Consider the following 21,496-nt stretch of genomic DNA (forward strand, 5'->3'; position numbering starts at 1 on the left):
GCCTGAGAGTTTTGAACATTAGCTTCACAACTTACAAGGTGAGCTGCCAGTTAATATAAGCAAATTAACTGAGCTCAAGATGCTTGACTTGATGGCGAATAAGATTACAGGCAGAGTTACTGATGATCAACTCCGAAATCTTAGGAGTCTCCAGGTTCTGAACTTCGGGAAAAATCTTCTCTGGGGATCAATTCCACCATCCATCGCAAATCTGTCATCACTCAACACCTTAAAATTTTGGCACAAATAATCTCACTGGCAGCATACCGAGTGACTTGAGCCGTCTTGAAAACTTGAAAGTTCTTGATCTCACCATCAACAGGCTCGCTGGCACTGTTCCTTCTACAATTTACAACATGACTTCTCTTGTTCACTTGCGTTTAGCTTCAAATCAGCTCGGGGGAGAGATTCCCTATGATGTTCGGGATACACTCCCAAATCTATTGGACTTCATTTACTGCTTCAACAGATTTACAGGGAAAATTCCAGGGTCTTTGCACAACCTCACCAATATACAAATTATCCGCATGACACACAACCTCCTGGAGGGAACTCTGCCACCAGGCTTGGGGAATCTCCCTTTCCTACGGACGTATAACATCGGATTCAACAAAATTGTTAGCTCAGGAGACGATGAGGGTCTTTCATTCATCACTTCTTTAACAAACAGCACGCATCTCAACTATCTTGCCCTCGACGGCAACCAATTTGAAGGCAAAATTCCAGAATCCATCGGCAATTTTTCCAACGAGCTCTCAAAACTGTACCTGGGAGGCAATCATATTTATGGTAAAATACCTGCCTCGATTGGCCGTCTCAGGAGCTTAACTTTGCTGGATTTGAGCTACAATTCAATTTCTGGCGAAATCCCAATTGAAATAGGCCAATTACAAGGACTACAAGTTCTGGGTTTGGCTGGAAATGAAATCTCCGGCGTTATTCCGAATTCCTTTGCTAATCTCAAGAAGTTAAACCAGATTGATTTATCAGGAAATGAATTGACTGGTGAAATACCAATTTCATTTGGGAACTTTCAGAGTCTACTTTCGATTGATCTGTCCAACAACAGAATCAATGGAAACATCCCCAAAGGGATTCTTAGTATCCCTAGTTTATCCACCATTGTGAATCTGTCAAAGAATTTCCTTGAAGGACCTTTGCCTGAAGAAATTAGCAGGCTAGAAAATGTTGTTACAATCGACCTATCGGACAATAGTCTGTCTGGTAATCTGCCAAACTCCTTAAAAAATTGTAAGAGTTTGGAGGAGCTATTGATGACTAACAATCAATTCTCAGGGCCTATTCCGAATATCGTGGCAGAGTTGAAAGGCTTGGAAGTTCTAGACCTCTCCTCCAACAAACTTTCTGGCTCCATTCCTTCTGATCTCCAAAATTTACAAGCCCTCCGTTCTTTGAACCTCACCTTCAATAATCTAGAAGGAGTAGTTCCCAGCGAAGGAATTTTCAGAAATATGTCTAACGTCCATTTAAAAGGCAATCCAAAGCTTTGTTTGCAATTGGGGTGTGAGAACCCTCGTAGTCATGGAAGTAGACTAATCATTTTATCTATTATTGTTACCATTATGGCTGTGATTGCTGGTTGTTTCCTTATTGTTTGGCCGATTATAGTGAGGAAAAGGAAAGCGAAGCGCGTTGGAGTTTCTGCATTGTTCAAAGTTTGCCATCCAAAGATTTCATATGATGAGCTGCGTCGAGCCACTGGGAATTTTAGCCATGAAAATTTGATTGGAAGCGGGAGCTTTGGGTCAGTGTATTGAGGGTATCTCAGAGAATGCACTAGTGTTGCAGTCAAGGTTCTTCACAACGAAAGGACTGGATCTTGGAAGAGCTTCATTGCCGAATGTGAAACTTTGAGAAATGTTAGGCATCGCAATCTTGTCAAACTGATAACATCATGCTCTAGCTTGGACTCCAAGAATATGGAGTTTCTTGCTCTGGTATACGAATTCCTTAGTAACGGAAGCTTGGGAGATTGGATTCATGGCGAGAGAAAGAATGAACTTGGTAATGGCCTTAATTTTCTGCAGAGATTGAATATAGCCATAGATATCGCCTCTGCACTGGACTACCTTCACAATGACTGAGATATCACCTCTGCACTGGACTACCTTCACAATGACTGTGAAGTTCCAGTAGTGCACAGTGATTTGAAGCCAGGCAACATTCTTTTGGATGAAGAAATGACAGCAAAGGTGGGAGATTTTGGGTTGGCCAGGTTTCTTCTGGAGAGAGTAGACAATCAATCTTCCATAAGCTCCACGCACGTTTTCATGGGTTCAATTGGTTACGTACCTCCAGGTTAGTGCCTTAATTTGCAACTCTACGCTTCCCTCGAAGGTTTAAGTCGTCTAGACTAATATAAGTTTAAACTAACAATCAAATGAAAACTAAATTATGATGCAGAATATGGTTTAGGTGAAAGGCCATCAACAGCTGGAGATGTGTACAGCTTCGGAGTGATGCTACTCGAAATTTTTACCGGGATGAGCCCAACCAGCGAGAGTTTTGCCGGAGAATTTAATATTGTTAAATGGGTGGAATCGAATCTCCCAGAGAATGTGTTGCAAGTGTTAGATCCGGAGCTGCGACAGCTGATGACGAGCAACGAAAGCCAAACCATACAATTGCATGATTGTTTGATCACAATCATTGGATCAGTTGGGCTGTCCTGCACCACTGAATCTCCCGGTGGCCGCATTGGCATCAGAGAAGCTCTCCGTAGGCTCAAAAGTTCTCAAGAGATCCTTCTCAAGCAGCAGGTGCCAAATGGAAAAACCAAGAGTTAAATATTTATGCCTGTTGTTGGCATATGAATCTTTATGTAACTTAAGCTCACTCCAGAGCGTTTCATGTTAAATTAAATTTTAATTAAGCATTAGGCTGATGGCAATTCATTTCAAGCTTGGTTAAAGCAGTGCTGTCACTGTATTGTTTGATACGATAAACTAGTCAGAATCTTTTTATTGTTAATTACATTATTACCTCGGCAATTTTGAAAGATCTTTCCTCCAATCTTGCATCTAAATTCCTAATAACTCTTCAAGATGCTAGAACTGATTAATGATCTTTGACCAAATTCTAATAGACGCAAGTGGCATGGATTAGGATATTTAGGTTGAATGTGTATTTTGAAGTATTTTTTACATTTCCTAGTCTTTCGAAATAGGTAGAAATATTGCTAGAAAAAAATTGAAAAAGATTTTATAAACTCTAATGTGTCTGTGTATATATAATATTTCTGTAATACAGACGTTCTTTTTTTTTTTTAATTCAGACACGCTGTTAAGGCATGTAATTTAATAAAATCAGTTTTTAATGCTATAAACTCTGCGGCTTAAATTATGTTTACATAAAAAAAAAATGAGGGGACCCGCACTATAGAAGAATATATATATATAACGTTTGATGAAATAAGTAAAAATCAAATTCTAAAAGACATTGTTAAAATACATTTTTAAGAAACTCCTTTAGCCGAAGGCCCATGACCCAAAAGGGCCAAGGTTCTGCCCGTTTGGGTTTATAAAATTCCGCGCGTCCAAACAGGCCGTAGTAATTGAAGAGCCTTCAATAAGATCCATTTGATTTGAAGACGTTTCTCTTCGACTGAGAAGCTTTTTTAAGTTCCGACCACCACGCAAAAAGCCTAAAAACGTTTATTACTCTCAGCCGGTGCTACTGGTCGGTCTTCGAATCCGCTCCTCTCTTAAGGTAATTATATGGAATCCCTTTGTCTCACTTTTGTTACGTTTCTTTGAATTTATCATGTTATGTGTAAGGAAATCATCGTTAGATTCTTAGATCTGCTGCGTTTTACATGTGGGTCTCTTGTTAATTTGATCATATCCCTAGCTGAAATTTTGGCTAAAAATTGTTTGTGGGTAAATCATTGTTATTTTTTCCATTTTGATCTGGGTAAGGCACAGAATTTGAATTTGTGGTATTTGATGTTTGGATTAGGTTTTATGATTTGATTGAATTTTAGGTGTAAATGAGAATCTCTTGTGTGTTGTCTTGTGTGTGTATAGTGGTTTGATTTGGTAATCTTTGATGATTCGATGAATTTGATTAGTTGGAGTTCATCATTAGGCGAAAACAAATCGAACAAGAAAGTGATTATTTCAAAATCTATTGTAATTTTAAACATTCTCCTAGTACATGGTTGCATGGTGTTACGAAGGCCGCAGCTGAAAAGCGAAGTTTGAATAATGCTCCAAAAAGGGAAACCAAATTTTCAAGTATGTCGGGCCTTGGAAAGTGGTGGAGTGAACATGCTTGTAGGCTTTAATGAAGTCTCCAGTGATTGACAGGAGCTGTTACTTTGCAAGCATGCAGTGACTATTGTGATTAGGGTTCATGGTGTAATGTGAATATTGGGAATCAATGAATTTTGATATTGTGATATTGTGAATTTAGATGTAGAATGACTTCATTGAATTTTGATCTATTTGCATGTGAATATTGGCAAGTTCATTTTTTTTTTCCTGCAACGATTTTGTTATCATTGGTGCTGATGGTGTAACGTGAATTTCTTATAGAAATTTGGAGCTGAGAACATAAGATAAAAAGGAGCTACGAACTAGTGATCAAGGAGTTGAAGTTTGAGGGGTAAAATAAAGAAATATAAAGTAAGATGCCTGCACAAAAAATTGAAACTGGTCATGAAGACACTGTCCATGATGTAGCCATGGATTTCTATGGAAAACGTTTAGCCACAGCTTCGTCTGACTCCAGCATTAAGATAATTGGTTTAAGCAACTCTGCTTCCCAGCACCTTGCTACATTGAAAGGCCATAGAGGTCCTGTTTGGCAAGTTGCATGGGCACACCCCAAGTTTGGGTCAATCCTTGCTTCCTGTTCCTATGATGGCCAAGTTATTATCTGGAAGGAAGGTAATCAAAATGATTGGACACAGGCTCATACTTTTAATGATCATAAATCATCTGTCAACTCCATTGCGTGGGCACCTCATGAACTTGGTCTCTCCTTGGCTTGTGGATCTTCTGATGGGAACATCTCAGTCTTTACTGCTACAGCTGATGGTGGCTGGGATACTACCAGGATAGACCAGGCCCATCCAGTCGGAGTAACATCTGTTTCATGGGCCCCGGCAATGGCTCCTGGTGCTTTAGTTGGATTGGGCTTACTGGATCCTGTTCAGAAATTGGCTTCTTGTGGTTGTGATAATACTGTAAAGGTGTGGAAGATGTATAATGGGATTTGGAAGATGGATTGCTTCCCTGCCCTTCAGATGCACAGTGATTGGGTGCGGAGCGTGGCATGGGCACCCAACTTGGGTCTTCCAAAATCCACAATTGCAAGTGCATCACAGGATGGGACAGTTGTTATTTGGACCTGTGCCAAGGAAGGGGAGCAATGGGAGGGTCGAGTTTTGAAGGATTTTAAGACACCAGTTTGGAGTGTTTCGTGGTCACTGACTGGAAATTTGTTGGCTGTGGCTGATGCAAATAATGTGACATTGTGGAAGGAAGCTGTTGATGGTGAGTGGCAACAAGTGAGTGTAGTCGAGCCACAGACATAAGGTGTCTTCCTACTTACCCTTTCACAATCATTGTGTTCTCTTTTGGACTTATTGGAAGTAGCCTTTCTTACACCTGGTTTAGTTTTTTTTTGGGTTGGATTGATTTTGTTTGAATACTTAATTTGTATTTGGTTAGTTGTTATTCTTTCTTGCCAGATTCAGAAACAAATGATGGTGTCTTAATCTCCATCCATACGTCTGTATTTGTGACTGCCAATATTTCTGTTAAATTACATATGAACTCTTTATCCTGAAATGATGATTTCAAGGATTTGTTGCTATTTTATGATTGTTTCAATCGGTCATGTATACTATTTTCTTTATCAGCTTGGATATTGTCATGGTTTTGCTGGGATGCGGAGCATTTCAATTTCTATTGTCCAAAAAGAAACAGATGAGGGTATTTAACTAATTTTGTATGATCTATAGATGTGGGTAACTGTGGTTCTGTCAATACTACTGGGCAGTATCATTGTATACTTTAGACTGAACTGATGACTTTATGGATTTGTGGCTATTTTATGATCATTTCAATTTGGTCATATACGCTGTTTCTTGGTGGCTCAGTTTTTATCGTAAGAGATTCATGCAGATGGCTCATGGGTGTATTACGTTATTTGTACGCTCATTTGAATATTGTCTTTATCACATGTGCTTTCACTTTGAAATTAACCAATCATGCCACTGCACTAATGCTAATGATAATGAGAGTATATCGTTCATTTTCCTTGTCATTTGTTCTGTTCTCTAGGTAGTTGATCTCAATTGTTGGAATGTAAATTGCTTGTTGGCTTATTTACTTTTACTCTGAGTTTTGCATTTGTGATTTCCTGAACTTAAGTTAGATTGTTGTTTAGTCGGGAACTTCTATATTATCTTGTTTTGGGGGGCTTAATTTTAGGAGGTTTTATTAAATTTGTCTCTGTTTAGTGGGGTTTTTATGGCTTCTTTATGCTGAAGGTGAAATCAGATTTCACAAATCATCCAATGTAACTGGGGAATGATTTTCGAGTGCGAGCAGGAAGGTTCTTTTTCATGGCAATCAGTTGGATTCTAACATATAAATCAAGGCTTTAAACAAAAACGCATGTACCCGCAGAGGCAGAGCTAAACAATCTTTTTGTATGATTAAAATTTAAAATCCAGAAAAGCCCTAAAGAAAAATCCATGTTCTTCAGAAAGGTCGAGGCATGTTCTCTACTTAGGTCTTTACATGAAGCTTATTCTCGCTACTCGTTAGCAAAGGAGCTCTGATTGACTGCTAGAATCTAGTCTTGCAAGGCTATAAAGGTCAAATTTTATGTCACTAAATAATTTATTAAATAAAAAAAGTCATTACATTACATATTCCTGGAACACTAACTAGTATAGATTAAATAATAGAATGTAAAGAAAAAAAATAAGACAACGGTTGACTTACACCTAAAATACACGGTAATACAATTGATTCCTGGAGTCAAGCCTAAGTTAAGGCAACGCCTAGCCACAAAGTTTTATGAAAATTGGAGGAATTTTATATGATTGGTCTACTCACCTAAGTTATTGTAGGTGAAAACCACATTCCAATTGAAAGAAAAATTTAGTGAAATGTCCACAATAACAATAACATCAACGTACGCACATCATAAATCATAAAAACAAGGGACCAGAAGTAGAGAGCACACATGTTCTGACCATATCACCAGATTCCCGCGAAGATTCTTTTGAAAACAAAACAAATCAAGAACCTTGATGATGAGAATAAATCTGTTTCTGCGGTCCTTTGCGGGGACACCTTTGTAACTGAAAATAATAATAAAACAATTAATAAGAAGCTAAAGACCTAACGGTGGGCCAAACAGTGGGGCAGAATCGTAATTCACTCGAAACCGCGCTTTCTTGATGGTAAATCTGAATTTGAATAATCCCCCCCGATCCAAATAATCGGAAGGAAAGGAAACCCTCCTCCGTCTGATCCGAATCCACATTTGAAATTTCCGAAACCCGCCAAAGAAAACAAAACAATCAACGGATCAAACAGAGTCACGCTCTCTCTTTTTGTCTCTCAAGAAAAAGGAAAATCAAGAAACTGATATTTGATTTTTTTTTTTTTTTTGTTTTTGTTTGAAAGCATGTCGTCTTCTTCTTCTTCTTCGGCGTTTGGTTTCCGAGAAGCCGAACCCGATGGGAAGCAATTCTACAGTCGCAAAGAGAAATCTCTCGGTCTCTTGTGCTCCAAGTATTTATCTATATTACACTATTCTTGTACTGAATCTCTCTTAAGCTTCGTTTTCGTTATTTTGAGTGATTTATTTTTTTTTTTTCATTTTTTTTTCTTTTGGTCAGGTTCTTGAAGTTATATAATCGAGATGGCGTCGAATCGATTGGACTCGATGATGCCGCAAGCCGATTAGGTGTCTTTTTCTTTTTCTTTATTGATGTTTTTAGTTTCTAACTTCTTTAACAAGAGTTACAGTTGAGTTGACAACGTTTGGCTGCTGAGAAAATGGAAATGTTGAGGGGCGGTTCTTTGAATTTTGATTCATGAAAATTCAATAAGCCAGAGACTTTGATTTATTTTATTTTTTTCTTTATTAGCATTTTTCTCAGCCCCCAAACATTACCTAGGGTTTTTTAATTGAAATAAGAAAATATATATAAATATTTGATTTTGCAGGAGTTGAGCGCCGCCGCATATATGATGTAGTCAATATACTGGAAAGCATAGGAGTAAGACATTCAATTTTCTTTGTCATTTTTTTTTTTCGTGTCTTTTATTTTCTTTCTCTTTTCTTCTATTGAGTTGAATTACTGGAGGTGATTAGGCTTCTGTATCATGTAGGTTGTAGCAAGACAAGCAAAGAACCTATACTCGTGGCAGGGTTTTGATGCGATTCCTGAGGCCTTGGAAGTGCTCAAGGTGAATCATCACTTTTGTTTGCCTCTCGCTCTTCATTAATGATAAGGCCTTAATCGACTTGTATCATATTTGCTGTTCGCAGGAAGAGGGTTTGAGAGAGAATTTCAATATCAACGGTTGCACCAATTCAGGGAATGTAAGTTGAAATCCTCTATCACTTCTTTCAATATCTTCATTGGTTGTTGTAAAGAGTTGAGGAATAGAAACTAAGTTAAAATGTAGGACTATTATCTACAAATGGATATATCCTATGCATGAGTTACAACCCTTATCGATGCGATCATACTCTTTTTACTCATCAGTTACAACCACCATCATTTATTTTCACTTTATTCATCAAAATATAATCTCTCTCTGGCCATTAATGATGTGCTGTAATATTTATACGGACAAAAATGAAAAAGAAAATTTAATTTATAGCTTTTCTCTTATGAATCGTACTTGTTTGAATGATTTTGAATAGGTGTTGAATGACAATGAAAATGAAGGTTCAACCTGTACAGTTACTGATGGACAGGATAGTTCTTCATCAAAAATAGGTAACATCTTCATTCCTATCTTTCAATCATTTAGTTTAGCTATATAAACTTCCCACTTAAATTGTTCTCCACAGAGCTGTTTCAATTGAACTTAATTTGAGTAGACTGTTGAGACTAGCATTTCTGGTTGTCTATGCTGACTTTTGTCTTATTCATGTTTATTTACACAGAGAGCAAAAGAGAAAAGTCCCTATGGCTTCTAACACAGAATTTTGTGAAGCTTTTCCTTTGTTCAGATGTAAGTCGTGAAATTTTTTGTATTCTTTTCCTGTCACGAGCTATTCGTTTATCTCTCGTTTGGTTAATTCTTGTATTTCTTTCATCTAGGTGGATATGATTACACTTGACAGTGCTGCAATGGCCTTGCTTGGTGACTCCAACAACTCCACTGCTATGAGAAGTAATTGACCTTACCATCATCATCTTTGCACTACAAAGTTATTTAGGAGTCGATTCACTGAAATTATTTTGATATGTCTCTGCAGCAAAAATTCGACGATTATATGATATTGCCAATGTTTTTTCTTCCATGAATTTGATTGAGAAGGTATTTCAGAAATGCTCATCTTTTAGTAAGTGGAGAGACCACTATTAAGAAATAATATTCATTTCTTCTCATCAGATCTAATTTTGGTTGATTGGTATGCAGACCCATCATCCAGAGAGCAGAAAACCAGCTTTCAGGTGGTTGGGATGGAAAGGAAAGCCCTGCAACAGATCTGCCGGGTTTTTGGATCTGAATGAGCCTAGGAAGAGGGTGTTTGGGACTGACATTACAAACTTACGTTTAAAGAAAAATAAGGTGGATTCATTAACTGAGAAGAAGTCGAATCCAAAGTTAAATGTGCCAAAGTATTTTAAACACTGTAATGAAGAAAGTAACCCTGATGAGAGCAGATTGGAGCAGCATTCAAAACATAAATCAAAAGGTTTTGTATATGGCCCATTTACCCCAGCCAGTATTTCTGGCATACATGATTCTAGAAGCAAGAATACGAAACAGGTTCTGGATTTTGCGAGCCTGGCTTCTACTTTCCGTCCTAAGTATCACAATGAAGGTACTTTTTATAATTTTTTAAATTTATAAGTATGATGATTTTTTGGAATGGTATTGTCAACTTCTTGTGTTTGATCAGTCATAATCCTTTCTACCTTGATTCTTCTTTTGGGGTAATAACATTTTTAATTATGCCATCAACATTTGCTGATTATTTGACGAGTAATGGCTTTGATAATGTTTAATAATTTTTTGTTGTGGTTTACAACCTTCACATATCAACAATAATGGATTTGTCTTTGCATCCTTGGGTTGTGGTTTTTCCTATGTCACAAATTTCTCTCGGCACTCCCTTTGTGTTGCAATCAGCATGGTTGTTTTGTCCTAGGAATTTGAGCATTTCATGAATCAGTTTTCATAGTTTTAAAGTATTAGCATTCTTTTACTTTCATTCTTGGATCCCACTGATTAGCCATTCCCAAAACACTGAGGCACAGCATTTCTTATGTCCGCAATAAATTTCAGCTCATTATGCCCCATTTTCTTTTTATTTTTTATGCTTCTTTAAGTTGGCATTTGTTAATCCATATCTGTGTTTCTTGCGTGGCACAGCATTTGCAATATTCATTCTGATTATGCTTGACGCATAACTGATACAGTAACTAATTGTAGAACATAATAATGTTTATTCAATGGTGTGGCAGCTGTAAATGGCCTTTTTGGTCATTATGTGGAGGCATGGAAGTCTTGGTATGCCGAAGTTGGGGATAAAGAACAGAAAACCTGAAGATCTTGATGCTACTCTTCATATCCGCAATTACAAATGATGAGTAGAAATTCTTCGAAGGAGTACATTCTTTACGATGACAGATCTATAGCTGCTTGTTGGATGTATTTTCTTGATGCACCAACTTGATGACCATCACACTTCATCAACCATAAGTCTTTCATATTATAGTCAGATTCTTATTTTTTTCATTTTTTTTTAACAGGTTAGTTTCTAATTGTTTTAGTATATCTCTTGAACATGCAGTAATTTCATGTATGTCTGCTCACTGAAGAAGAGCTCTACCCATTTTTTTTCCCCCTCATAGTACAAGGAATAATTTGATGCTAGTTCATATCGAAGCATTTTCCCCTAATTTACATATCAGATTATCAGTTTCCAATTTGTCAGTAGCATTCTCTGTAGAATAGGATATTAATTCTGGATTTGAACTGCATTCTGTGATGATTACGTGTCTATTTGCTAATGCAGACTTGATAGATTAGACTTTTAACCACACAATGTTATGCTTAATTCAAAAAATTATGAAAAGACACGTTAACATCATATGGTTTCATTGTTGTTTTTGCATCTGTAACAATTATGGATGTTTCTACCATTTTTCTTAGAAATCAAATTACCTGATATTTATGTCTCTATCATGGTAATGGTCTGGTTTGTCTAATTTTCGAACTCTGATAAGCTTCAACGAAGCCATGAACCGTTATTGTCAATTGGAGCAGATGTTGTAAATGATTTAGATTTGTGAATCAATCAGACTTGAGAAGTCTAAGAAGAAATCAAGGGATATGTGGTGCTAGCACGTTTTGGACAAATTTTGAGATTTGTTCTTGTTCACCACTTGATAATGTAGATGATCCACTTTTCGGTCTTATGGTGAACGGAAGAAATGGACCTACCCGACCACAAGATGACAAGCACTAGTGAGTATAAAATCTTGAAAGAAAAATGATAATTTTTTTTCATGCCATTTTTTACATCAACTTAGTTATTAGTGTACATTTAAAATTAAATTCTATTGAAATTATTTTAGATTAAGTCTACTGTGATAAAATCTATTCACGAAGTTAAGACAAACACCACCGGAATGGTTTTATTTGCGTGGCATGAAAAAATGAAACGCAGCATGGAAATAAAGCAGAAAAAGTTTCTGTTCATCCAAAGTAACAGAGAGTGAAAAGAAGGAAATTACAACTCATTTTTACTTTGCAAACTGGAATGGCGAATCCGTAATAAACTAAAATCCCGACGGCATTTTTCAGAACAAAACCCCTCGAACTCGTAAAATCCAACGACAATGCTTGGTTGTGGGCTAGAGAGAGAAACGAAGAGGGTAGGAGGAAAAATTAAAAAAAAAAAAAAATTTCTTCCACCCCATCATTACACCAACATAACAACACCACAAAGCCAGAGAGGCCAGAGCTTCTCCAAAGCTCAGCAAAAAAAACTCTTATATGGCGTCAGCTCGAGCTTTCACTCTCTCTCGCATCACCACCAGCACCAATACCAACACCGACGCGTCATTCAATCCTCTCCACCTCCATCGCGCGCCGTTTTCCCGCAACCACCACCACCACCACGACGTCATCCGCTGGCCGACGAGACGGGGCCTTTTCTCCGCCTCATATTCCGCAACCGTCAGTTGCCTCAGCAGCGGCGGCGGAGTCTCCAACGACGACTTCGTTTCGACGCGGAAGTCAAACTTTGACCGTGGATTTCGGGTGATTGCGAATATGCTCAAGAGAATCGAGCCGCTGGACAATTCTGTTATTTCCAAGGGAATTTCTGAGTCCGCTAAGGATTCCATGAAGCAGACCATTTCTAGTATGCTGGGTCTGCTCCCATCCGATCAATTCTCCATCGCCGTTAGGCTTTCCAAACAACCTCTGCATTCTCTTCTCGTCTCTTCGATCATCACAGGGTAATGATTTTGTCTCAATTGATTCATTATTTTGTTAATTTTCTTCATTGATGAACGGTGGCTTTATTCGTATTGCTTTTTATTTTCTTTCCCAATTAATTGAGCAGGTATACGTTGTGGAATGCCGAATACAGGATTTCGTTGATGAGGAATTTTGATATATCTGTGGATGGTTTAAAAAGGTTGAACTTTTCTGTAGAAGGTGAGGTTTTGGACAAGCATTGCGAAGAGAGTGAGAATGAGGGTGGTGAGATTAGTGTTGAAGATTTGGAGATTAGTCCTCAAGTTCTTGGGGATTTGTCTCATGATGCTTTGAACTATATACAGAAGTTGCAATCAGATTTATCCAACGTAAAAGAGGTGCGGAATTGTTTGCCATTCAGCTTGATGCTTTTGTTATTTCTAGTTTATACCTTGTGCATGGTGCCTTTTAAAAAAAACATGATACAATTGGTTGCTCAATGAGTTTTGGCTAGTTAATGAAAGATGTTATTGTAATCAAGGAGAATGATCCAAGTAATATTATGCGAATGATTTAGGTTTCGGTTAGTGAGAATATGAGTCTCATCGAGAATAAACCTACTTCACTTTGGATCATTGGGAGTGTTTGCAAGTGTCATCTCATGACTCTACTTGATGGAAAAGATTTACACTTGCAAATGGCCTCTTGATGCTTAGCCATTTAGGATTTTAGTCTGAACTTAAAGTTACTAGTAAATGAGTTACATACTGTTAATGTCTTACTTTGCTTTTTACAAACCTTGGTATGACTTACTAGGATGTTTCCAAGGGTTTTTATTACCATCGAATTTGGTCTTGACTTAATGCTTTTATCTGTTTCATAATTATGGTAAGTTAATGCTATTTATCTCAAAAACTCAATCCCAAATGATAGTCATTCATCAATTGGACAACGAGATAGTATAATAAATTATCTTGAAATATTGTGAAAATGTTATCATCTACTTGATGGAGATAAAATTGCTTGCGTGACTTCAAGTGACATTTACTCTTATGATAAATTTCATTCATTTACTTTAGCCGAACCTTGTTAGCATGGACTAGGGAGAGAGACGGGAACCTTTTTAGAAGGGGTGAAAGAGAGAGGGAGACTGACACGTTGATTATGATAAAGTTTTTCATATTGGTTGAACCTTGATGGCATGGACTTGGAGGGGAGAGAGAGAGCTGGAAGAGAAAGGTCTTATTCGCTGCTTTATAACCTCGTTGCCATGGGCCCCGCCGAGGGGGGGGTGGGGGCGGGCGGGCGGAGTTGTATAAGCTGCATATAGTCAGAGTATGGTAGGAAAAGGAGCAAGCTGTTACAATAAATTCTCTACTGCCACAAACACTTGCTGTGGATGCAGAATGATGTGAGAGAGAGCCATAACAAGCATTAGCTATAGTGAGCATTATTTCTTTCTGACCATACATTGAGCTGTGGAAAAGAGAGAGCTTAGGGAGCATTAATTCCTTTTGACTGTATCCAAGCTGTAGCGAGCATTAGTTCTTTCTGTTATGCCAGTGTATCTATCTGTTAGGGGTAGTGGGAAAACGAGCCTGCCTTTAAACTCAATTGTGTGATGTTGCCATTCGTTCTCTTGATGCGAAAATGGAAGTGAGAAAGGGATATAACCAGCATTGCAGTAGCAAGCTTTAGCTCTTTCTGACATTATTTTCAGCTGTGTAATTAGATCAAAGTAGGAAAACGAACTCACAATATATTCCATATTGTCACTACACCTTCAATTAGTGCAGAAATGGCATATCTGCTGAACATTCCCCAATTTAGTTTACTTCTAAATTGATTTGTGTGAACTAGTTGAACAGCAAGAATTTTCTTGCAGTACTCCTTTTTAATCTATTCCACAGGGTAAATTTAAGATGTGTAAAAAAGATTTGAATGAATTATGGTGATTTTCTCCATACTTAATTGTGGCGCTTGACATCTCCCTTGTAGCTGATTATTGTATGTTTTTTCAGGAATTGAATTCCATGAAGCACAAAAATATGCTAATGGAAAGTGATAAGACATGCAGGAACAGTTTGTTGGAGTATCTCCGATTCTTGGATCCTGATATGGTAACATGCTCAGATTCTTTTTCTAAATGTATTCGTTTTACTTCTAATTAAATTTTTTAGTTTAAGCCTCTGGTCATTTTGTAATATCTTATATAATAATTTTATGAACAGGTGAAAGAATTATCCCAACCGTCATCAATAGAGGTGGAAGAAATTATTCACCAACTAGTTCAGAACATCTTGCATAGATTCTTCAAAGATGATGCATCCAATAATTTTAAAGGACACTCTATCTTTACAAAGGCTGAGAATCTTGAAGAAGTTAACAATGAAAATTGTCACAGCATTGACACATCTCGGGATTACCTTGCAAAGCTGCTTTTCTGGTATGTGGTTGACTTTGTTCTTAAAACTTCACCACCCCATCATCATTTAAGTTTATGATGTACAATTTGCTTTTACATGTTTATAATTTTGCAACATTTCCCTCCCATTGCACTCGGATCTCAAGTAATGAATCTGAGTAGTAGCAGACATATATGTTCATGCATGTGTGTGCACATGTATTAGACAATATGATTTTATTAAGATATTCTTAATCATGCCTTAGAAGTTACAATCACAAGGCATCTTTTCCTACTTTGGCTACTTCATATAACTGATAACTTGCAACTGAGTTATGTCTCTTTTGTAATAGTGATAATTTTTTATTTATGTTACGAATAAATCAATGATGTTCTTAATTTTCCTTTTTTTTCTGAGAAGGCAATGTTGTTCTTGAACCCAAAGTATTAAGAGTCTCTTCTCTGTTCACAGGTGTATGTTATTGGGTCATCATTTGAGAGGACTGGAGAATAGACTGCATCTAACCTGTGCTGTTGGATTGTTGTAAAGCACAGAATGTAAGAGCCATGTATATTCTTTGTTTTTTCCCCTTTTTAATTTCTTTTCTTTTCCTTTATTTTATCTGTATAACGTTTATTCTTCAAGGTAAAAGAAGATAAAACAGTTCAAGATTATCGCTCATTTTCTACACCTCAAATACTTTGTATCACGGCTTGTGAATTACAAAGTGGATTTTAGAGACCACTTTGTGCTTTTTGGAATTGTGAGAAACTGATATTAGGATTTTTGGCCATTTAAAAGAACACAAAGAAGAACTCTTTTAAAACACAAATTTGAATTATGTTATTTATTTATATGTACCGAACAAAAAAATAAGGACCAGGGAAGTTAATCATGCTATACCCAAAAAAAAAAAAAAGAATTGGAAATAATACACGTGTCTCTATGTGAAAATCCGCCTATTTACACCAAAAAAAAAAATGAATCTTCTCTTATGTAAATGAAAGAATTGAAGTCTTCTGAAACAAAATTGAATAAACTTGGCTGTTGTTGTAGAGTGTATGCTTGTTTGTTTACTCGCTTCATTGTTGATGCTAGTACTGAGAGTGAGTGTGGGAGTTGTAAAGATCATAAGGCGCCCAGAGATAATCAACTGGGCAGGGCTTCTTGGCATCAAGCCTCACCCATGGCTTCCCTTTACCACTCCAATGCATCAAACTCACAGGACCCGCATGCAAATTCCTGCAACTATTCTCCACATTGTGTCCTCCAAGCCCGTGCTGATTCCATCTGTGATCAATGGCCTCCACATCTCCCCCAAACACTAACAAAAATGGCGGAAGAGATCCCAGCTCATAAATCCTCCTCTCCTTTTGAATCCTCATCCATTTCTCAATCTTCCTCATATAATCACCCTCCCTCCATCTCACCAAATCCATGACCATCACTCCTGTATTGAAGTAGCAAGGTCTCTTCCCTTCGAAAACCCTGGAAAACTCGCGGTCGAACCAGAACTCATCGGAGAAATACTTGGTGAAATTCGCATGACAGTACTCTGGAGCTCCGATTGTTCTTCCCCCAGATAGGGGAATCCTCCAGAGTTTCTGTATATCATCGACAACAATGACATCCGAGTCGAGGTAGATTACGCGTTTGATAGAAGGCTCAAGTATGTCAGCTAAGTAAATTCTCGCATAATTCAAGGGGCTGTCAAGAGCACGGCGGATAGAAGACGAGATCAAACCGGTGACGAATTTTTCTCGGAACAGATAGACTTGGAAGCTCAAATAAGGGAATGCAGACCGGACAGTCTGTGCCAGGTCATTTGTGTTCGCCTGACTTGACTCCGCGGCGATGAAGTGAAAGAAAACGTTTTCCGGGCAAGAAGTGTGTTTGAGAACCGAGTGAACTGCAGCAATGGTGCCCCTCAAGTACTCGGGATCAAGTGTCATCGCAATGTGAACAGGCTCGCCATTTGCGGCCAGATTCGGACACTCCAGGCCGTTTCGATACACCGGCGCCTCTAGAAATTGCACGGAAGCATCGAATTTAATCCTCGGAAACGATCTAACAGCATCCACGGACAAGAACACGAGGGAACTTACGAACAAGATTAATGGGAAAACCTCTCTCGGACGAAACATTATTATCGAATACGCAGCAAAGATCGATGTCGTTGCTGTGTCATTTGATGTTGAAAATGAGAATTCAAATAGAATAAATAAAACACAGCTGGAAACTGGAAACTGGAAACTGGAAAGTGGCCTGTAGCCGAACACGTTTGAATTACAGGAAGGAACGCGGATTTGACCGTCAAAATTTGGCCAGTTTTGAATTTGGAATGATGGGGTATCTTGGAACTTTCGTTTTAGATTTCACTTATTATTTAAAGGTTTATTGGGTTTTTTTTTTTAATTGAATTTTATTGGCTTCGTAGAATGAATCATCTACGTGTTGAGGGGGGACTGTGACCATGTGCATCGAATGGAATTAATAATAATAATAACTCCGTATTAATAATAATATTTATTATCTCACTGCATTTGCATGTGCAGTGACGGTGACACTAGCGATCGACGACAAAAATTACCCTGGATGGAGCTATTATACGTAATTACGTATGACGGTGTTCTTTTGAAGCTATACATTATTTTCTTTCATTTGAAAAAATGGAAAACCAACTCAATTTTGCTATAACTTCTTGTTTTCAAAAATGAAATACTATTTTCACTAAAAAAAAAAAAAGAGAAAAAAAAAATTCAATTTTACCATTTTATTTAGTAATACTCTAGAAACTTCTGCACCCCATGTTTGACTACAGATTACTTGTGACCGTGGATAGATAAAATTATATATTTTAGAAGTTTGGGGTTTTAATTTTACTACTTGCATCAAAGTTAGAGAGAAATTTAGTTTACTTTCATGAAATAACAAAATACATTGGACAGATTTTCAACATTGATGAATGTACGCAGAATCTACTCCAAATAATGGATAAACTTATGAACCCCCACCACAAGTGAATATTGAACGCCATTCCTCAAAGTTAGAAAAGAAATGTGAAATCCACCCAACTAAATATAGTTCTGAAAAAATATATATATATATTTAATATGCATTTAATAACGAATTGTGTGATAAGTAGTAGTAACTTATTTAAATTATCCAATAGACAAACACCTATTTGAATTATGATATATATATATATATATAACAGATGGATTTTTCAAAGTCAATTCATTGAAATCAAAAACTCAAACCAAATCTAAAGCAAATAAAATGGGTTGGTTTAGGTTTTGGTTGCAAAATAATTAGGTTGATTGTGGGTTAAAACCAAATTAATTTGGTTTTGGTTGACCTTAAACCCAAATCAAATCAAACTATGCCCTACCGCAACTTTCAAGTCTATGGTTGAACAGTGGCACACACATAATACGAAATATTTAAAATAAGATATAATTGTTCAAAAGAAGGCATTTTTCCTTGGAGAACAATTTTACTGAGACTATTTGCAAACCATAGGGTAAGTAATCAAGAAAACAGAACTTTTCTTCATCAATAACCATAAAAGGATTTCTAGTCCATTTTCTTGGGGGGGAAAAAAAGAAAAAAAAAAAAAAGAATTTATGTATTAATTTAGACCCTCATTATTCATACAATTATACCAAACACATATGAGTGTACAATAAACTCAACTTTGATCTCTTGATGCCTTTCTCTAATTCAGGTAGTAAGTTTTCTACCTGCAATCAAAACCAGCTCCAGCTCAAGTTGATTGACAAATTGAAATGGAAATTAGCCCTCCAATTCTTCAAAGCGTAAATCTATGTATAAAGGTATGTATATATATGTGCCTCTTCAGCTCACTTGCTCACCAATCAAGTCCAATCCCATGACAAGAAATGATAGCCCTTGAAACAACAAAAAATAGAAATGAACTCCATGTGCCGATAGCAAACTCCTTGCAGCTGCAGTGAGCAAAAGAAAAGCAAGTGCAAGTTCCTTTCTGTAGAGCCTATTTCTCTTCCTTGTAACAGGGATTTTCTCCTCCTTGAGTTTACTTAACAATTCCAAGCCAGACTCTGAATTCCTTCTGTGCAACTGCATCTTCTCTTCCCTTTCTGCGAGGGCTAGCAAATCGGATTCAGATGATCTTCCTGTCTTCTTTGTCACAACCCATTCGTACGCGCTTCCAAGCTGAAACAATCCGGAGACCATGGCATTGAATTTTGTGACTGACATTGTGTTCTCAAAGAGAAGGTAAGGTACCAAGAATGGGAAGGATTTCGGAGATGGGAGTATGTTTAAAAGTGACATGAAAATTGGTACATAACAAATCACCCAAATAGGCAATTCTGACTCTGGTATGAACATTGTCAATGGCAGTATGATGCAGAACAATGTGAATGAGTAAAATGGAAGTATAAGTTTCCTTAGAAGGAAGAAAAGGAATATCAAGTTGGCCTTCTTCAAGATTGATATCTGCAATATGCATACAGCAACACAAATCAATCAACCAATCACTCAACAAATATGGTACAAGTAGGAGTGTTGAAAACAAATGGGAAGAGCAATCAAGAACCTTGGAAGTTAAGATTGCAGGGAGGCATAAGCGAAAGAGCTGCATAGGACCCGAATGCCACCGGTGTTGCTGCTTCTTGTAAGCTTCATAGGATTCTGGCAACTCACAAAGTACTTTGACATCGTTGAGGAAGATGAACTTCCATCCATTCAAGTGTGCACGTACCGCGATATCCATGTCTTCGACTGTTGTTCTCTCTAGCCACCCTCCTGAATCTTCTAAAGCTTTGATTCTCCACACTCCCGCGGTTCCATTGAAACCGAAGAAATTGAGGAACACACCATTGACTTGCTGCTCCACCTCAAAGTGAAAGCACAAGTTGATGTTTTGGAGCCTTGTGAGTAAATTCTCATCCTTGTTCACAAAAGACCACCGAGCCTGAACTAGACCAAGTTCAGGATTCCCCTGCCGTAAATCACAAGATTGATTCAATAAATAAAATAATCATCAACAAAACAAAAACATTAGAGAGCAAACCAACCACAATCCAATCCCATTCATCTTTTTGTACCTTGAAGTGGGGAATTGTTTGTTTGAGGAAATCAGAATTAGGCTGAAAGTCAGCATCAAATATTGCAACAAACTCATAGTCCTTGACATAGTCACAGGACATGGCTGATTTGAGATTCCCAGCTTTGTATCCGGTTCTGATTAATCGGTGTCGGTAGACTATGTTAACTCCTTTTTGACGCCAATCTGAGACTTCATCTTGGATCAATAGCTGCAAATTTCCATCATCTGAATCATCTAGGACTTGAATTAAAATCCTATCCTTAGGCCAATCTAATTGACAAGCAGCCGCAATTGACGTTTCATACACCTAAATATCATGTACCAACTAAGAATCAGATTCAAAGCAAGCAAGCAACAAACTCTTTTGGCACAAATATGAACTGTTGAGGATGTTTCAGTTACCTCTCTTTCATTGCACATAGGGATCTGGACAAGAACCATTGGGAAAGAAGCAGAATCCTCAACGTCGTAAGCTGCCCCATCAATCTTTGGCTTCAAGTTCTTGTACTTTATCCAGAAACAACCGACACATAGGATGAACCGATCGAGAGATTGAATCAAGAAAAGTACAACACAGAAGTTGGAAAGCGTTATGACCAAAGGAGCTACGTAATCAACTCTAAATGACAACCAAGCCATATAAGACCATTGCACAAGACCCTGAACCTCCCATGGCTGAATCAGATTCAAGTTCCATTTCTGGAAATAGGCAACAACCTCAATCACCAAAGCTGCTATTGAAATAAATAAGAAAGCTTTGATAAACCTGTACAATCTTCCTCTGCTTCTAGGCCCTTCTTCTTCATTTACATCAGACAATTCAATCCGCTTTTTTGCTGAAACAAACGTGGTCTTGAAAGCCATGGCTAGCCATGAAAGACAAGAAAAAGCTCTCTGAGCTTTCAGGAAAAGAAACCATGTGAACTGCTTGGGACTCACAGCCTTTTGTTTCTCTGGAAACAACAGTGACTCTGACTCTGAGCCATTTAGCTCCACTAAAGAGATGTTGTTAGGCTTCTCTATAGTCACCACAACTGAATTTGGAGCCATTGTTAAATGAAAAAATGATTGATACCCAGATCAAGATTTGCAAAAAATAAATAAATAAATAAACAAGCAAATGAGATTTATGTTTTTGTTTTCACAGCATTATAGCTGAGAAAAAGAAAGCGAGAGATGAAGATCAAGAACAGTATGCGTTGATTGGTGCACTCGAGTGAAGTAGCAATATATCAGAGGAGTGACAACTAAGCACAGCCCAAATTGCAGATCAGCTGACCAAAATTTCTTTTCTTATTATGTGAAAACGGAGACCGTGTATTACTGCAGTA

At 37.5% G+C, this 21,496-nt stretch overlaps 5 protein-coding genes and 1 pseudogene across 6 annotated transcripts; 4 read left to right on the forward strand and 2 right to left on the reverse strand.

Annotated features, from left to right (window-relative positions):
• The window catches only part of LOC18050559, a 5,072-nt pseudogene extending 2,111 nt beyond the window's left edge, over positions 1–2,961 (forward strand).
• Positions 2,962–3,564: 603 nt separating this feature from the next.
• Positions 3,565–5,889, forward strand: LOC18050560 (protein transport protein SEC13 homolog B). Its single transcript, XM_006446370.2, has 2 exons — positions 3,565–3,729; positions 4,557–5,889. Exon 2 carries the CDS (start codon positions 4,652–4,654, stop codon positions 5,558–5,560), a length of 909 nt encoding a protein of 302 aa, XP_006446433.1. The 5' UTR covers positions 3,565–3,729; positions 4,557–4,651; the 3' UTR covers positions 5,561–5,889.
• Positions 5,890–7,133: 1,244 nt separating this feature from the next.
• LOC18050561 (E2F transcription factor-like E2FF) lies at positions 7,134–11,090 on the forward strand. Of its 2 annotated transcripts, XM_024191352.1 has the most exons (12): positions 7,134–7,444; positions 7,671–7,778; positions 7,886–7,953; positions 8,217–8,269; positions 8,382–8,459; positions 8,542–8,595; positions 8,923–8,998; positions 9,169–9,236; positions 9,326–9,398; positions 9,484–9,545; positions 9,648–10,056; positions 10,700–11,090. In XM_024191352.1, exons 2-12 carry the CDS (start codon positions 7,672–7,674, stop codon positions 10,780–10,782), a joined length of 1,131 nt encoding a protein of 376 aa, XP_024047120.1. In that variant the 5' UTR covers positions 7,134–7,444; position 7,671; the 3' UTR covers positions 10,783–11,090. The 2 variants fall into 2 exon arrangements, with proteins under 2 accessions (XP_024047120.1, XP_006446434.1); XM_006446371.2 differs by having other exon boundaries at positions 7,134–7,778.
• Positions 11,091–12,067: 977 nt separating this feature from the next.
• On the forward strand, positions 12,068–15,751 carry LOC18050562. The gene is made up of 5 exons (XM_006446373.2): positions 12,068–12,703; positions 12,811–13,063; positions 14,687–14,785; positions 14,897–15,111; positions 15,542–15,751. Exons 1-5 carry the CDS (start codon positions 12,237–12,239, stop codon positions 15,615–15,617), a joined length of 1,110 nt encoding a protein of 369 aa, XP_006446436.1. The 5' UTR covers positions 12,068–12,236; the 3' UTR covers positions 15,618–15,751.
• A 248-nt stretch (positions 15,752–15,999) lies between these two features.
• Positions 16,000–17,438, reverse strand: LOC18050564 (probable galacturonosyltransferase-like 10). The gene has a single exon (XM_006446372.2). It carries the CDS (start codon positions 17,212–17,214, stop codon positions 16,165–16,167), a length of 1,050 nt encoding a protein of 349 aa, XP_006446435.1. The 5' UTR covers positions 17,215–17,438; the 3' UTR covers positions 16,000–16,164.
• Positions 17,439–18,666: 1,228 nt separating this feature from the next.
• LOC18050563 (xyloglucan glycosyltransferase 4) lies at positions 18,667–21,276 on the reverse strand. The gene is made up of 4 exons (XM_006446374.2): positions 20,568–21,276; positions 20,164–20,472; positions 19,653–20,057; positions 18,667–19,552 (listed from the first exon to the last, which is right to left on the reverse strand). The coding sequence occupies exons 1-4, from the start codon at positions 21,213–21,215 to the stop codon at positions 18,929–18,931; spliced, it is 1,986 nt and encodes a 661-aa protein (XP_006446437.1). The 5' UTR covers positions 21,216–21,276; the 3' UTR covers positions 18,667–18,928.
• Between the last annotated feature and the right edge of the window lie 220 nt (positions 21,277–21,496).

The sequence above is a fragment of the Citrus clementina genome, unplaced genomic scaffold (assembly GCF_000493195.1).
Source record: "Citrus clementina cultivar Clemenules unplaced genomic scaffold, Citrus_clementina_v1.0 scaffold_2, whole genome shotgun sequence".
NCBI classification, from domain to species: domain Eukaryota; kingdom Viridiplantae; phylum Streptophyta; class Magnoliopsida; order Sapindales; family Rutaceae; genus Citrus; species Citrus x clementina.

Coding starts and splice junctions, on each gene's coding strand:
- LOC18050560 (XM_006446370.2), top strand. CDS start 4,652: ATGCCTGCACAAAAAATTGAAACTGGTCATGAAGACACTGTCCATGAT.
- LOC18050561 (XM_006446371.2), top strand. CDS start 7,672: ATGTCGTCTTCTTCTTCTTCTTCGGCGTTTGGTTTCCGAGAAGCCGAA. Junction 8,999..9,168: donor TAGTTCTTCATCAAAAATAG/GTAACATCTTCA, acceptor TTATTTACACAG/AGAGCAAAAGAGAAAAGTCC. Junction 9,546..9,647: donor CCATGAATTTGATTGAGAAG/GTATTTCAGAAA, acceptor ATTGGTATGCAG/ACCCATCATCCAGAGAGCAG.
- LOC18050562 (XM_006446373.2), top strand. CDS start 12,237: ATGGCGTCAGCTCGAGCTTTCACTCTCTCTCGCATCACCACCAGCACC. Junction 12,704..12,810: donor GTCTCTTCGATCATCACAGG/GTAATGATTTTG, acceptor TTAATTGAGCAG/GTATACGTTGTGGAATGCCG. Junction 14,786..14,896: donor GATTCTTGGATCCTGATATG/GTAACATGCTCA, acceptor TTTTATGAACAG/GTGAAAGAATTATCCCAACC.
- LOC18050564 (XM_006446372.2), bottom strand. CDS start 17,214: ATGTTTCGTCCGAGAGAGGTTTTCCCATTAATCTTGTTCGTAAGTTCC.
- LOC18050563 (XM_006446374.2), bottom strand. CDS start 21,215: ATGGCTCCAAATTCAGTTGTGGTGACTATAGAGAAGCCTAACAACATC. Junction 20,473..20,567: donor CTATGTGCAATGAAAGAGAG/GTAACTGAAACA, acceptor CATGATATTTAG/GTGTATGAAACGTCAATTGC. Junction 20,058..20,163: donor AAACAATTCCCCACTTCAAG/GTACAAAAAGAT, acceptor GATTTACGGCAG/GGGAATCCTGAACTTGGTCT.